This window comes from Pleurodeles waltl, chromosome 4_2 (assembly GCF_031143425.1).
Source record: "Pleurodeles waltl isolate 20211129_DDA chromosome 4_2, aPleWal1.hap1.20221129, whole genome shotgun sequence".
Lineage (NCBI taxonomy): Eukaryota > Metazoa > Chordata > Amphibia > Caudata > Salamandridae > Pleurodeles > Pleurodeles waltl.
This window is the reverse complement of record NC_090443.1, coordinates 77,847,429-77,865,260: the sequence shown is the minus strand read 5'-3', so window position 1 is coordinate 77,865,260 and position 17,832 is coordinate 77,847,429. Positions and strand designations below refer to the sequence as shown.

Below are 17,832 nucleotides of genomic sequence, written 5' to 3'. Positions count from 1 at the left end.
AGGTGGCAGTGTCCGACTTTGTTTGGAAATGACCAACACAACCACATATAAGCACCATCCTCATGCAGTGACACCATTTTTTTTCATAAGATTGTCCTCCCCCTCAAACGCAAAGCCCGTCAGCAAACTGGTATGACCAGTGTGCAGATCTCTAGATTGGGTCCTTTTCAAATTGGAGTCTCCTTTTCACAGAACAGAGTGGTTGGAGGGTGGAGAGCAATCTGCGATTAAAGTATACTCCAGAAAGAGCATTACTGTATGTAAGAATGTAAGTAACGTGTTCTTCTGATGGATGTTCCTAACTGTTGATTCCTCAGTTAGTGAATAGACACTGAAGCAGTTCATCCTAAGGTGATAGGTCGTGAAAGGGCTCAGATCAAAAGTCGCAAAGCACTGAACGGGCAAAATGCCCATCCCTACGGACAGAAGACATTCTTAAAGCACTATTGTCAAGACAGTAGTCCCTTAAGAATGTGTCGACTGACGTCCACATAGCAAAATGACAGATATCAAGGACAGGCACTACATGTGCTAGTGCAGAAATAGCAGCTTTGGCTCAGTTGAATGAACCTGTAACTCTTCGGTGGGATGCTTCTTTGCTAGTACTTAGCAATATTAATGCAGAGTACCATCTACCTAGAGATGGTTATTTTCTGTGTAGCCTTGCTTTTCCTTGCGCCTGAGAAACCACGAAGAGCTGATCATACACCTCTCTGGTATAAACAATGTAAAAAGTAAGCCTCTTTTGGGATCCAGTCAATCATGTTTATCCTCCTGAGGGGTGTGGCGTGCAAAGAATGCCAGAAGGGTACTAGTCTGCCCAACATGGAAAGGTGTTACTACTTTTAACAGAAATATATTGCTAGGTCTCAACACCAGTTTGGAAAAAAATGTGGTATTGCCTGCAGCTGCAGCTCACTCATGTGACAAGTTGACATTGATCAAAAAGACAGTTGTTAGGTTCAAGAGCCATAGTGTGCATCTATGCATAGGCTCAAAAGGGGTGTGCACTGGAAAAGTGAGAACCAAAGTAAAGCCCACTGTGGCTTTACAAAGAGTTTTGTCAGGAACACGTGTTATGAACCTTTAAGAAACCTCATCTCTACAAGTGATTTGAACAAATAAGGCTGATCTGGCAAACACAAAAAAGCAGAAAGAGAGGACAGATACCCTTTATCCGTGGCAAGTACAAGTCCTCACATGTCCAAAGATAAAACAAACAATAAAACATCCAAAAATGTGACCTGTTATTGGTCCACCTGGTGTTTGTTGCATCAATCTACAAACTTGACTTGCTGCAACGTCACTGACCCACCCACACAGTCAGAGTGCATCAGGATCAGACTCATAATCGGCTCATCATTAGTGACACTGTGTGACACGTTGACACTCTCATGCCTTCTCTCAAGATCAGGAATGGTGGTAAGGGGAAGATTCTTGCTTGGACTTCTAGTGCTTGACTTACCGGAAGACCTCAACTGCAATGAAGATCTGCTGCGGGAACAACTTCGGGAGCAAAACAGGACGTTCCTCTCGGCTATGACTTGTCACAGCATAGTTGTGTAGTGTTTTGTAGTGTAGAGTTAACAATGTCTAGTGGCTCTAGTTATACATCAGGGACAAGTCCCAAATGGCACAGAGTGCCGGGGATCATATATTGCCCCTGTAAGTAGCATGTGTCCTAATAGTTCAGAATTGGCTTCTCCACAATGGGTGTGCGCAGTCTGATTCATTTATACTTGGTTTGAGTTGAATAAAATAATGGAACAATGATCTCATTGCATATATATGTTGACTGACGTTGGTACCCAAAGACCTATCATTACCATATTTGCAAGCAGTGGAACTAAATGGTATTTTTTTAGGCCAACAGTTAGCCTAAAATCCTGGCTTTCAATATCCTGCACGGACTAAGGTTGGAGAACCATTGGTAGATGTAAGCATTCCAGTTGGGTCTAATTCACAAATTTAGATTTGGTTATAAATGTATATTTGTAACTTTACAACCAGAGTTACTAAACTTACGTCTGCCAGGAATGCACAAAGGAACTTTACATGTGCAGAGATCTTTCCCCCCTTACTGCCACTATAAGGCATGGTTAGCCAAGTGCTTACAGGCATAACAATACAACCCGCAGTCCCTGTGGTGCGGGGTGGGTGCCCGAGATCCAAGAGGCCCCCTCAGCACAGTCAACTGTGCACAGGTGGCGAGTTCCTGCCTGAGAGCGCCTGACTGGGTTGGGGAGCCTCGATGTTCTTTGCAGGGGGATCCCTTCAAGTTAGTTTCATTACACCACTTCAAGTGCTTAATTTGTAAAAGAACAAGTGCTGGGGCCCAAAGCTCTGTTCAGCAGCTCATGGCTGATGCTATTAAATATCAGCACACCGAATACCAAGACTGCATAATCTTGAAAGCACATCAGGCCTCTTTAGTTTACTATCAGGCACTCCCTATTTGTTTACCTTAGTTAGTTTCTGTTTTCTCCCCTTGTGATTGTTTTTACATCTTGCTCTTTCTCCTTCTTTCCTCATTGTTTATTCCCTCTCTTGCTCTTGGGAAATGCCTGATGAAGTAAAATAAGTGGCACTCCCTAAAAATGAGTGCTGTTGCCCCCGAACCTCTGGAAACCACTGGCTCAACTTAAACACTTAAACACTGAGTTATCCTAGGAAGTTGGAGAAGATCCACAAACATGGCTGTTGTCAGCATTTCCAAATTCCTCTCTTTCCCCTTTCCCATCCTGGAAATGGTTGGAGATTTGCTCCAGCCAAGAAATGGCGTAACTACGTATCCAGAGCGAAAGAGGAACAGATCACCCCAAGAAATCCTGGGTGGTTGAGACTGGGAGAAATTGATTCATTAAGGGCAAAAATAAGCCAAAAAATATTTGTTTGCACAAAGGATCCAACTCCCTTAGTGTAGATTTTTTGTGTAGATAACTCTGCACAGCAGGAATAGGATGCTGCTGGGAGTGTTACATAATTTTGCCAGAAATACACGTTGAAGCCTGCTCCTGGTGCAGCTTTCCATGAGTAAAAGTTGTAACTCTACATTTACACGTAGGTGTAAATTTGTGAGTGCGGATTTACCACTTTCTTTGTGAATAGGGCCCAGTGTTAACATTTTATATACATCATCACCAGCGCTGGAATTACTTTTTCAAGGCCACACATGACCTTCTCCTCTCTTACCCACGAAGATGACACACTGTTCCGCTCAACTGTGAAAATGACCACACCAAGCCTTTCCACTCCCTGATAGAGAGGACACATAATTCATGAAAAGTCCTGCTTTATCCTTGCTCCCAATTCTTCGCCTGCAGGACACCTACCACTTGTTGAAAGGACTTCTGGCCAGATGTAGCAAAGGTTTTTACCCATTCTGTATCCATGGGAAAAAGTGTTCGTACATGTGGCCCTTCGTGACCAGAGGGTGGCCGAGAGGGTAAGCTGCCAGCTGTGCAACCAGGGTCCCTGAGGACTAATCGCAGCGCCCCTGCTTGTCCAAATTGCCCACAACAGTGCAAATCACTTTGTGGCTTATTCACAGAAGCATTTTGCGGTACATAAATTAGCATTCCTGTGAGTACTCTTTTATGTACTCTTATATGCCTTTTTGAATTGGCACCAAGCCGTATAGGTTGGGAATAAAATGACAGTAGTCAGGGAACATTGTTATAAAACGAGTACAAATGAAAAGAACACTGGCCCTTTCTCAGTATTACTAATAGTGATGTTGACTTTGTGAGGCGGATTCACAAAGGCATGTAAGAGTAAGTAAAGAGCATTTAAAAGAGTACTCCTGTAGTAATACTTTTCAAACACATAAAAGGTCAGAAATGGTTTTGTGGATCAGTCCATTTATTTATATTTATATTTTCTTTCATTGTTTTTGTGCAGTGCTCGTGTAGCCCAGAGCACGTTTCAGAGCACTTTAAAATGAATGGGTTGCTGGGAGCGTGTGGAAGGATAGCCAGCTGACACCCTGCTCACAGCCAAGCCGGTGGATTCTAGAGTCTAGCTCAGGGGCAAACAAAATACCTGACAGAAGAGATATACCTACAAGGGCTTCCTTAATTTTAGAAAGTTGTCCTTGCGAGGAGGGGTAAAAGAAATTAGCTCCTTTAGCTGACAGAATTAGGAATGTTTAGAAGCAAGATAACCCCCCAATAGAGTGCTCTGTGAAAAAAAACATTGTATGTGAATTTACATCAGTATGAGCCAGGCTGCTGAACCAGGCTTACCCTACACAAATCTGACCCACATCCCCAGTTCTAATACAAGGGGAACGCCCCTTGTGTTTATTCCTAAAAAAAAATCCCTTTAACGTATACCTGTTCTGATGCCAGATGCTAAGCCCTGTCACGTAAATTACTAAGTGCATGTGCATGAGGGTTTTACTCAAGACATACTAATTTACATGTTGATTCTATTTTATCTTCTCATTCTCTTTGTTGGCAAGGTGTTTAAAGCCGAACAGCGAGAAGCAGCCATCTATCTTCATGGAAGCCCTGGTGGAGACCCAGGTTCGGTACTTGGGTCTTGTGGAGAACGTGAAAGTGCGGCGCGCTGGCTATGCCTACCGCCAGGCTTACGAGCCCTGTCTCAAGCGATATAAGATGCTGGGCACTGAAACATGGCCCAACTGGAGGGGCAATGCCAGGTATGGAATGAGATACAGGGAAAGGGGTTGAAACTGCGATAGAAGGAAAAAACAAAACCCACATAGAGACAGTCTATGGAATGATTCAAAGAGAGACAGAGAGAACGATATAGATTTGGAAATAAGTGGGGATTTCTTAATATCAATTTGTTACTGTTAAAGCATTGGGTGTACTCAGAAAGTGGGTTTTACACATACACCGTGCCATAAAATTGATCACATTCGTGACTTTTGGGACGGCACCTGCCATCAGAGGCTGTCACTCCTAGTGGTGCTTAGGCTTAGGGGTCTGGCAGCGACACACTAAGCTTTTCGCCACTAGAATTTGGTGAGCTCATGGAGTACACATTAACCAATCCTCCCATCTTGTAGGCTTTAATGGGTTTAGAAAATTGGCACGGAGGTACAGAACTTTCATCTCTTGGACTGACATAGAGACACATAGAGTGCCACTTGATGGGCTTATAGGGTTGACAAAAGGACAAGGCACCTTTCACTTTATTTCCCTATTTGTGCCGGGTTGTAGTGCCTGTCCCTATCCAGGGAAGCTTGCTTCAGAGAACTGGAACAAGGACATTGGTCTTTCCACATATGGGACTGGACAGGCTCAGTCAACTGAAATGGGGTATAGTATCTCACATTTCGGCTGGTACCTCTTGGGATTGGCTCAGGGTTTCCAAACCTGGCCCCCTCCAAAGGCTGGGTAGATGGACCATGATTGCCAAAGAGCTTTTTTTGCACCTTTGTGACTGTGGGAACATTAGAGTCAGGACTTCATTGTTGCCATCTGGCAGAGCTAGGGCTCATATCACACGCAGTCATATCAGTTTCTTTGTGTGCACCTTTTACTAGATAGATGAACTTAGCAGAATCTCGCAGACCTTAGATGATTCGGACCACACAGATACAAAGTGATGCGATCTCTCCATAGACATAAAGTTGCTTCCAGAGGCCTGCACTGCAAAGTGAAGGTCAGAGTTCTTCGAGCTGCTGATCTTGAGCTGTTTGTGCCCTAGGGATGGTGTGGAATCGCTTCTGACAGAGCTGGGTATCCCGCCTGAGGAGTACGACTATGGCCGCACTAAAATTTTCATCAGAAACCCCCGAACGGTGAGTCTTTCTCATAGAGTCTTAGAATGCAGTCTCTGCTGCCTTACACCTCAGTCCTTTCCTTTTAAGGTGTAGCAGTGGGAACAAATCTATACCCTGTCATCAATACTCAGAGTCCAATCATATCAAATCCTCTTTGAGTGGAAGATTACCCCATAGCATATCCTCCATGTCTTTAGCGTTCGGAAACTCAATATTATAATCTCTTAAAGTATGACATATTCCTAATAATTTGGTCAGTTAGGAAAGCAAGTCTAGCTCCTGATGCCATCTTTCCACCTTCAGGGCAGAGGGTCTTTGGACATGCTACTTATTCTAAAAGCTTACTATTTTATCCTATTCAAACTAATTTCTCAGAACCTTTTGTGAGTTAAATACCATCTGCATTGTAATTATAAGATGAATATCCCTTTCCTGCAGGAGGTCAATTGTTGACAATAAAAAAAGCAGAACTAATGTGTTGAGTCTGCAGGGGACCGAAGCTAAGGTACCTGAATATGCTTAAGTGAGAGAGTGTGCAAGAGTGCATGAGTTTATGTCTATTTGTTTGAATCTATACTCTTTCAGGACTGGCATCCCTGCTTGTTTTCATAGAAAATTGAAGACACATCTCTTCCGCTCGGCCTACGACTAGTACTAATGAGTATTATATTCCTGGTTACTCCTATCTCACTTGGCACTTGGATTGTAATCCTACACTTTGATTCATCTTGACATTCGCTCATGGTTGGGGCTAAAACATTCTCACTGGACCCTCTACTCACTACCAAATCTTTATCAGCTCCTGTACCTGCAAGACACTTGTCCTGAACACTTCTTATGGCCATTCTTAATCTTTGCAACTGCACATCCTTATACCCCCTCACTGTGCCCTCGTTCTGGTCTATGAGCTGCGAAGAGCTTCACGGATGAATAAATAAATACATAGTTTATTAGTAGCAATTCTGCTAGAAAGTAGGCCACAACTTGTTTAGATTTTTATTTTGGAACAGTGTGTCAGGACATATACCCTCCTGCACTGGCACGGCAATGCCAGCTGTCAGCCTGCCCGTTCTTAGCATTTGTCCATCACCAGGGACCAGCCTTTAATGAGGCTCTTGATACATACCATCTTGAGAGCTGGAGTTCCTCGTCCTGGTGATTTTGCTAAGAACGCACTCACGAGCTATCACACCAGATATCGTCATTCTTTCTGACAAATATCAGTTTACATTCCATGCCTTCTTTGCTGCTTAATTTCTCGTTTGCCACCTGGAGGTCCAAAAGTGAGGTCCACGAAGCACTGAATAGTGATCAACGGCCAGATATACAAAGCTATTATGACGTTGCAAACCCTGTGATACACAAAATCATAAGATTTGAGACTCCAAAATGTTTTTTTGATATGTACTAAACATATTTTGCAAGTTGTAAAACCATTTCAAGCTAGCAAAATGGGTCTACCGATCTAGCCCGAATCACAATTAGGAGGTGGCATGAAAGGGGCATTCCCTCCTAGTGGTGATTTGAATGGCATATATCAATGATTTATGGCCATAACTGTGTTCACAAACCATTGAAGTGTTACCAACTCGTCAATTGAGATGGGAATCCATTCACCAAGGGGAAGGTAGGACAGATACGCCTTTGCAGATTGTGTCGTGGTTCAGGGGACCCTTGCTCACCCCCTCGATGTTTTGCGAACCCGATTTTTTTTTTATAGTAGCACTATATAGTAGCACTAATACAACAACTATATTTAAAAAAATGGTTTAGGAGAGCAAACACGGATGGGGATCTCCTATTCCTTGCGGCCCACCATCCCATTTTTTATCGCTAATCACGGTGGGAGGGAGTTGGGTCACACATTAGAGACCTCCTTAATTGACATTCATTAGGCAGACCATTCTGCAACCCCGACCCCCCGACTTGAGATTTTGCAATGTGACATTTTAGTACTTTGGTCACATCACACAATTAAAGCCTGGTCGCAGAAATTCTGTCAGCAATATTTGTACATCAGGCCCCTAGTACTCTATCACCTTTCCCGTGAGTCCTTTTGAAGTACCGCAAATCTGCACTCTTGTATGGCCAGATTCCTGTTTATCAACCCTTAACGGGCATGAATTTGCAAAGTTTTTCAAATCCAGCTTTGTTTCCTCGGCTTTCGTGTCCAAGGGCATTAAACAGACCCAAACTACCAATAGCCACATTATAGAACACATCTTTAAAATGTTGTGGCACAAACATTACCCTGAGTTATTTATGTAGTTTGTTCTTAAGTTTCTTGCACTTGTCGACAGTATCAGATGATTAATTCCTCTGGATGCAATATTCTATTCTGTCCACTTGAGTGCAGTATTGTAATATTTTCTACCTGTTTTCTAAAATCATGAATACCTGTCGTGCCAATGGGTTACAGTTTATCTTTATTTCCTTTTTGTTTTTGTCCCTCTTCCGTGTCTTGTTCTCTCTTGTAAATTTGCCATCTTTCACTTCTTCTCTGCTTCTGTTCACTTTTTTATCTTATTACTATTCTTTCCACCTTCTCATATCTTGGTCTCGCATTCAACTGTTTCTCTTTCTCTCTCTATTTCTGTTGTTAACCCCCCCATTCTGCATTTTGCCTTCTTTCTCTCCACCTTTTTTCCTTTCGCTTTTTCTTTCTCTTTATTTCTGTTTCCACTTCTTTCTCTCTTCACCTCTCTAGGTCCCCTTGCTTTCTCTCACCATCTCCGTCCCTATACCTCTCTCTATCTCTCTCACCATATATCACTTTCTGGCTTATAACCTGTCTCTCTCTTACTGTAAGTTTTTTTTTTCTCTCTCATTACTTCTCTCTCCGTCTTTCTTTCTCTATATCCTCCCTTCTCTCCCTGTCTCACTTTTTCTCTCCTCCTCCAACTAGCTTTGTCCCTCACCACCTATTTCTCTCACCTTTTTTTTTTCTCGCCACCTTTCGATGTCTGCGCACACCTTCCTCCTGTCTTTCTTCACACACCACACTGTCATCATGCGTTTCTCTCTCTTTTCTCTCCCTCCACCTCAGTATCTCTCATCTATTTCTCCCCTTTCTCTTTCACACTCGTTTCTCCTGTTCTGTCTGCTGCCCTCGCTTTTTAGGTCGAAGCCTGCCAGACAGTGCAGCTGTCTGGTTGCAAAGACATATTGGGGACATGCTGAAAGCTGACCGAGGAATGCATTCCACTTATTGCTTATCATTGGCCTTTGTGCTTTGTCACTCAGAGTTGCTTGATTTCTATTTGTTGGTTCTGTTTGTTTTAGCCCTTCCAGCATGTCTTTGTCCCTCCCGTGAAGCATAGCCTTTTTACCACCTGTGACTGGCTTCTTCTGTCCTTTCACGAGTACTTGCTTTTCGGGTACTCTCTCTTTTTCTTTTGCCTGTAGCAATCCATGAAAGTGCATGTGTTTTTGAGCAGTCTTCCTTGTCTACTTCTCTCCTCACGCACCGCTCCATGTCGCTCCCAAGCACAAAGTGCTTCTGTGCAATCTTCATCATCTTAGTGTTGCCATGTGTGCTTCTGTCCCTTCCCTCTCAATGAATGTTTCTGGAGCTCGTGTGACAGGACTGGGCGATAAATGGGCTGCTTTGATGAGCCTCTTACAGTGCTTTCATGATGTAGGCTATCTGTAGTTATAGCTCTCTAGTAAACATAAACATAAGAAACTGCAGTAGTATTTTGAGTTTTCGTAAAAGTGACAATATTTCAATGCAGTGCCTTTGAAGAAAGTGTCCGCTCTAATTACTGTTTCCATATATTTCTGTAGCGCTTCTTATCCATTTGTGGAAGTCTTGGCACTCTCATGTAGAGTTACTTATTATGTATGCATATGAGTTTTACAAGCACATTGCTCTTTTCAGTACCAGAGCATGGGGCGCTTTGCTGGTTTCTTAAGATTGTATTTGAAGGTTCTTGGAAGACAAGGTCTATTAGTGGTTTTAAAGCCTGACTAGTACGTGTCTGTAGCAGCCACAGAAGTCTTTGTTTCTTGCTTACCTAGGAGGGTCAGCTGGGGCACAAGAGGGCTCTAAACACTGCCCCCGGCTCGGTTGCCTAGGCGGTGATGGGCTCAAAGACTCTCCACCACTTTGAGACCCAGTCCATCGCACACAGTCAAATTATATTCAAAGTTATCAAGTCTGCGTCTGAAAAAGCATCCTTTACATGCCTTAAAGTGGGCTTCAGATGAACACCCCACAGGAGAAAGGGAGGTGATGCTACCAGCTGCCCCTGCACCCAGAAGAGAATGTAAGAAAAATGCATTGTTGCCCTGATACCCCTGATACCCTTTGAGGATAAGGACAAGACCCACATCTGCTGCTTATTAGGCCTGGGCAGAGCTCACAGAGTTCTACTCTGCAGAATTCTACAGAGTTATTTGAAAACTCCGTGGAATTCTACCAAGTTCGGCATGTGGTGTAGTGCCGCCTGGCTACCAGTACCACTCTGGCTTATTATGTGCCCGATCTCGGAAGCGCTAAGCAGGGTTGGGGGGCCTGACCCTGCTTAGCGCATCCGAGATCAGGCACAAGTCTCCACCTGTCCTGTACACTTCCTTTCACCAACTGCCCTCCTTCACAAACTTGCTATGGAGGGGCAAGCACACCCCTTGTCTTGCACCAGCCTTTCAGTCGCTTCCTATGCACTTACACACAGTGCCAGGCAACCCTTTCTTTAGGGCCCAGCCTGCACTAGCTAGCAGCAAACCAGCTCATCACAAGCAGCCTGCTATTTTCACAAAGTGCCTATCCTTGCTTGCCACTGGGCTCTAAGGCACTCTCTGAGGCAACACACATCTGGCGGGGGCACTGGGCTCTAAGGCAGTCTCTCAGGCTGCACTTATCTGGCAGGGGCTGCCAGACCACACTCAGCAGCTGATGCTCCCCCAGTCTCCAGCTCTCCCTGCTGGCCCCAGCTCCGTACCCCATAACATCACTTCCTTTCCCATGGTTTCTGGGGGGATAAGTTCTTTTCAAGTGAAGCTCTGTCTGTATGTTTCCTTTTTTTCTAAACTACAGACCCCTTGACCCCCCCATATAAAAATACTGTCTATACCCAATGCTGGCCCCCATGTGCACACAGAAGAGAAAGCGAAACAAAATGCCTCAGAATGCTGTCTGAATCCAGGGTCCCCGTGGCCAGCAGCCTGGCTCTCTGCCTCCCTCTGCCCCAGGCTGCTGAGGACAGTGAAAGGAGGAAGACCTGGATCTGAAGCTGGCACCGGTGCAGCCCTCCTCATCAGCAGCAGCTCCATGCCAACCAGGCAGATTAACGTGCAGCCCAGTTATGGTTATTGTTGTGTGGTCCATAACACTAGTCCGGAGAGCTCTGTTCTGGGGTCAGCCAAGTTTTTGGCCAAACTCCATGCTCCAAGCGGAGTGTGAAGTGCCAAAGTCTCCATTGGTTCCGCCATCGGAGCAGAGCTCACTGTCCACCCTTACTGCTGATAAGACACCAGAGTAGCTTCCTGTTTGGTGCATCTCTGCTTGTCCTCACCATCAGTAGTGTATATAGGTCCTGGTGGCCTTGTAAGTACACACACACACCCGAGCCTGCACATATCACATGAATAACTCCACACAAAACTCTATGCCACTTTACTCTGCTCTGTACCACTCTACTCTATGCCACTTCATGACTCTCTACTCTATCCTACTCCACGCCACTCTGCTCAGTGCCACTCCACTCTGACACTCTACTCCACTTTACAACACTGTACTCCGCTCTACAACACTCCATGACATTCCACTCTTCGACACACCATGACACTCCACTCTACTCTGATTTACTCCACTCTATGACACTCAATGCCACGCTACTTCACTTTATGACACTCTAATCTACACCACTCCAACCTGGTGCTCCACTCTATACCACTTTACTCCACTCTATGCCACTCCATTATACAACACTCTCCTGCATGCCAGTCCACTTTACAACACTTTAATCCACTCTTTGCCACTCTATGCCACTCCAGTCTATGCTACTATACAACACTCCATGATACTCCACTCCACATCACTCCACTCTATGCTACTTTACTCCAATGTACAACACGCTACTACACTCTACTCTAAACATTTTACTACACTCTACAACACTCTGTGACACTCCATCCACTCTATGCCACTCCATACCATGCCACCCTACACCACTCCACTCCACTCTACAACACTCTGGCACTCTATTACACTTTATGCCACTCCAGCATACTTTATTCCACTCTACACCACTCCATTCTATGCCTCTACTCTATGACGTTCTACGACAGACCACTCTACGCCACTCCAATCAATGCCTCCACTCTACATCACTCCTCTCTACGATGCTCTACTCCATGCCACTCTGCTCTGCAACACTTCACTCTACTCTACGCCACGCCACTCCACTCTACTCCATGCCACTCCACCGTAGTCTACATAACTCCACTCTATGCTGCTTGACTCTGTGACATTCCACTCAATTACACACCATTCTGCGACACACCATGACACTTCACCCTCTGCATCTCCAGGGCACTCCACTCTACACCCCTCCACTCTATGCCACTCTTCTCCACGATACTCTGTGACAAGCCACCGCATTACACTCTAACCACTCCACGACATTTTACAGCACTTTTCTCCACTCTATGCCACTCCACATTGACACTCTACAGCACTCCACTCCATGCCACTCTACAACACTCCAGGCCAGTCTACTCCACCTTACTCCACCCCACGCCACTTTACTCTATTCTATGCCACTCCACACACTCTACTGAAATCCAAGCCACTCCACTTGGAGACATCCTTCTCCACTCGACCCTACACCACTCTGCGCCACTCCACTCTTTGCCACTCTACTGTATGCCACGCCACACCATTCTAGGCCACTCCACTTCATGATACTTAACTCCACTCTATCCCACTCCACTCTACGCCACTTCACTCTATGCAACTTTACTCCAGGATACTCTACAGCATTCTGTTCCACTCTGTGCCACTTCACTCTCATGCACTCTACTCCATGACACTCTACGGCACTCAATGCCACCCCACCCTGACAAGCTACGCCACTCCACGCTACTTTACTAACTCTGCGCCACTCCAGGACACTCTACGACTCTCCACTCTATTCCCCTCTACTCTACTGTGACACTCCACTCTACTCTACGGAACTCTACGACACTCCACTCGACGATACTCCATCTACAACACTCCACTCTGACACTTCACTCTACAGCATTCCATTCTACAACACTCCACACCACTCCTCGCCTCTGCACTCTACAACACTACATTGTGCGACATCAAACTCCTCTCCACTCTATTGCACTCCACACCACTTTATTCTACGACACTTCTTCCTACTCTACACCACTGTGCTGTACACCATTCACTCTACTCTACTTTAAGCCACTCCACGACACTCCACAGTCCAACACTCTACTCCACTCTGCAACACGCCACTCCACTCCACTCCACACAATGGCATTCTACCCCACTCTACCACATGCCACTCTATGGCACTCTTTGCCACTCCACTCTATGACACTCTGCTCTACCCTCCTCTTTGCTACTAACTTTTAGCCGTGCTGAACCGCAGCCACGCTTATGTACAACAACATGGCTACACCACATTCCAAAGCCAATTGCTCTCCCTTTCGCAAGACCTCTGGGTTTTACCAATCCTTGTTATCTTTTCTCTCTCGTTTTAATATCGCCTGCCTTCCAGCAACAACACTGTCAATGTGATTATCTTTTTTTAGGATTTCAGTGAAAACATTAACATTGCTGTTGAAAGGATTTTGGCTGTGAACACACCTGTAACCTATTGAGTGAACGATTATTAATTTACAACCTGGGTCGTTTCATCTACCAGTAGCAAGCTCCTTGCACACACCTCATTCTTTGTTACAGTGACAAACAGTACTTAAAACACTAAGCAAGAATTCATCTTTAACACCATAGAGAGTGTTTAAATCAGTGGTCGTAGATGTATTTCTGTAACTTGCCTTGTTTTACACTTTTTCAGGGATTTGCAGATTCCCAATGCACGTGGCCTGGGAACCTAATGAAATCTGTAATGAATGTGTACAAGGTGGATGAGATGCTAGAGGGCGCCCGCCAGAAATGTGCAAAAGAAAATGTATTTACATCTATTCTCTATGAGCGCTACATTTCTCCTTATTGAGACAACGCCCTACAAAGCCCTGAAAATATGGGACAGTACACATTGGTCTCAGCCCTGGAAATGGAGTTAGCTCTTTCCACGAGCAAGTTTCTAGGGCAGGAACTGAAAGACAAAATATTTGTGTTCATCACTTTTTAGCTGAGCAGCGTCTAGGAACAACCTCTCTCAGGTGGTCAGAGATTTACCTCAATCTGTAAATTGTCTGCAGAGGTAAATCCAGCCTAAAGGCGGATCCCAATTTGTGAATTACAATGAGAGATCTTTTTGGCACACAAACGTTCAGGTTATTTGTGCAAAACAGAGTGTGGATCTTACCCATAATGGTCCCAAGTGACATTCCACGGCTGTACATGGGTCTGTTCAGCAGAGGGGTGAATACACACAGGCAGAGGGCTGGTTCTAGGACTGGCAGAGGCTCGGGGTACCATTAGGATGTAAACAAAGAGCACTGGGGGTCAGGAACAGAGACATTCGAGGCCCTTACCTCACATTTGACGTTTGCACGTCTCGGGAATTCAGGTCTAATAATGTACTCAGATTTCTTGACTGAAAGGAAGTCGACGTAAGGACCTGGTGTGTCTCTATTTCGGAGCCTCTACAGAGCGTGTTATTTAAATGTGCGAGGGTGGACGTGCTACAGGCAGGAAAGGTGCCTGTGTAACACAGGGATGTTCTTATAGAGAGAGTAGTAAGGATTACAGGCAAAATAAGTTACAGAATTCACAAAGTCCTCCAACAGGGACAACTGTGTTGTAAGAAGTCGACACTCGGTGGCACCTTAATGTAAGCAAGCAAAGGGGGCCCAGATCCTTTTGTTTGATAAAAAAAAGTCAGTGATTAAGGCACAGTGTGCACTTAGACCCCCCTGAAACCCAGTGCCACTGCACCTGCTGCATTGTCGATACCTAGGTACATGTCTACACTGCCGTAGAAGGCAGGACACGTGGGTTACCATATATATGCGCCCTAGTGTCCCTTACATGCTGCCAGGATCTATTTGTATCCATGTACTCTATAATGGAATCCTATTGTAGAGCAAGGACAGAACTGGGTACTAAACTAAGAAGGTAATGGTATAGCAGTCAGAGGCAGAACCCAATGGTAGGTATTTATGTAGGAAAAGGAGCCAAGGACGCCTATTGTAAGTGAGATTTGCGGGTTGCTGATTCACGTCTCTGTAGTGCGCAAACCTGTTCCTCACCTGGCAAATAATACTATCTGTTTAGTTATTCAGTGTATTCAATTGTGGCAAGGAGTTGAAACATCAAAAATGTATAGCTGTCAAGCACCTCATGAAAGATTACCTGTCGCAGGAAGGCAAAGGCCTGAATCACTGATGATTTCCAGTTACAAGACTGGATATGCCTGGAAAAAGGTTATAGCCTGTGCATTTACACCTGATACACACAATCTGAGAGAAGTGAAATGCAGGCAATAAACGACTAGCAGGCCATGTGCCCCTAGGGCTTTTTTCGCCAAGCCCCAAGTTTGAACAATAGAATTTTTCACCCATTGGTTGTACCTTCATTTATACTAGGTTTCTGACTTTCTTGAAATTCACAACAAAACCATAGGAGCACTCCTGAAGGTCTGTATCAGTCATCTATCTCCATCAGTACTTGAATGTGCAAATTAAGGGCCCTATTCACTAAGGTACTTACGTGTCATTAAGTTACAAGTGCGGAATCTCCGCACTCATGGCGGACTCTCCATACAGCGCATGCACCGTGCAGAGAGTCCGCCCCGAGTGCAGAGATTCCACCCTGAGTGTGAAGACTCCTCCACGAGTGTGTTGACTCCGCACTTGTAACTTTAATACATGTAAGTACCCTCGTGAATCAGGCCATAATGAATACATAAGTTTCACCAGGTGGAAATTTCTGCATACCTTAATGATGATTTTGTGCGTTAGAACACGCATTTTTATTTTTATTTTTTATCTAAAAGGAACTAATGTTTGTTTTGGAGAACACCTACATCCCCATTAAATATGGAAGTGATTGCTACTCTTTCCCACCCTGGAAAAGCAATTACTCATGTCTTTGACTGGAACAAATTTGCATGCATATGGGAACAAATTTGCATGCATGTGGGAACCACCCTGCACAAGATATGTACACACCAACAGAATTATGGATGTGTACATCGTCACAGATTTCTGGTTGGTGATCCACCAAGAAATGCTCAGTCACACCACTAACCCTAAACTTGCAAGCACAGCAGTTCCACAATTCTGGTGGAATTACCCACTTCCGTATGTGTTATTACAATTACACAATTCCAGCAATTCTCATTCTCATAATCCAGATATGTAATTTACACTCGTAAAGTGCTTTTGTTAAACTCCTACGTAGACCAGTTAGTTGCACGAAAAGTCTGTGACATTTCCAAGGCCTGTGGGTGGAGTACTCAGGTAAATTTGACAGAAATCTGATGAACAGCAGAGTCCTAACTTAATGGTGATTCACAAATCTTGGTAGATGTATTTCCAAACATTTCTGCACATCAGAAAGTGTGGGCAAGCACATCAAAGTTTCACGTTTCTTGTGGTAAGCATAAAATGGAGGAATTTGTAGGAAATTGCGAAAACATGAACACATGATTTGTAATAGCTAACTCTAGTCAGACATATCTCACAGCCTACACCCGTTTGTGAAACATGCCATTAACGTTTAAATGGCTGCCCAACGCCATGCTTGATGTTTTTTTGGCGGGGTGGCAAAATGCGAAAGTCTCCATTCCGAGTTCCTCATTAACTCCGTGGAGAGATACCAGGCAGTAATTTGCGAATCCAGATGTTAATCCCCCATAAATGCAATTTTCCAGTATGGGGAATACTTGCTGGACCCAGAATTACCGGGTACTTTTAACGCAGGTTTTCCTCAATGCTGTGGAGATAATGCAAATATTCATCACCTGTCCTGAGCACGTGGTAATTACCCGTTCAGATCTGGAGGGAGGGGCTTCTCGGAAGGGGAGGCTGTGACCGCTCCAAGGAGGGAGCAGTGTCTGTTTCCCCCGCGGTGCTGGAGAGGGGATGGGAGCCTGCCTGGTTGACTGCCCTCAGCCCTTGTCCCTCTCCATCTTATTTTACTGGGTGTCGACCTGCACCCTGTAAAACTGAGTTTCCAGGCCCATTCATTACGAGTTCGGAAGCACCAGACCACTCAAAGTTGCCCAGAGTGGAAAAGAGCTTCTGGCAACTCATGGGGCCATAACTGTATAGAATTTGCAGATTTCACCGAATTTCACCCAGAGTTCTAGCTCAGCCAAATCAAAGGTTACTAAAAAAAATACACCAAAATGTGGTTGTGCACAAAGGCGAAACGTTTCAAAGGTTAACTAATGACTCATCTGTTACTGCTTGTATCCAGATGTAAAATTGGTGCTAAAGTGTAACTTTGCCCAGACAGTATTAATAGTTGGTGAAATGTCTAAATAACGAAATAATACTTATGCAGATTGTGCCACGTTATGCCACACAATTTTCCTTTGCTTGCTGTATAATTTTGTCAACCTGCTGCATAATTTGGCCCTCATTGCCGCATAATATCAGTAACCTTATTTAAGGCATACTCACTATCTCAAAATAATTTGTGATTTGACCTAGGTTTTGGATTTTGTAACACACCAAAACTGAAAAGACACATCATGAAATGGAAAAAGTGAAAAGTACTTTACCCGGAAAAAAAATGTTGACAAAATATTTGTTTCCTGTTAAAATTAGTTTTTTTCCACCGTTTATTGTAAACAACTTTGAAACATTATTTTAAAAAGGTTAACTATATTAAAGGTTTAAATCTTCGATAATTGTTTCATTTAAAACATAAACTTTTCTAAATACTATTTAAACTAATGGCTTAGTAACAGTGTTATTTTCAA

The 17,832-nt window shown here is 44.3% G+C and overlaps 1 protein-coding gene across 2 annotated transcripts in view; it reads left to right on the top strand.

Moving 5' to 3' along the window:
• The window catches only part of MYO1A (myosin IA), a 239,212-nt gene that overhangs the window by 187,512 nt on the left and 33,868 nt on the right, over window positions 1-17,832 (top strand). For both annotated transcript variants that reach the window (XM_069230771.1, XM_069230772.1), the window contains exons 18-19: window positions 4,463-4,663; window positions 5,680-5,773. In XM_069230771.1, coding sequence (XP_069086872.1) covers window positions 4,463-4,663; window positions 5,680-5,773 — 295 coding nt within the window. The remainder of the gene's footprint in view (window positions 1-4,462; window positions 4,664-5,679; window positions 5,774-17,832) is intronic.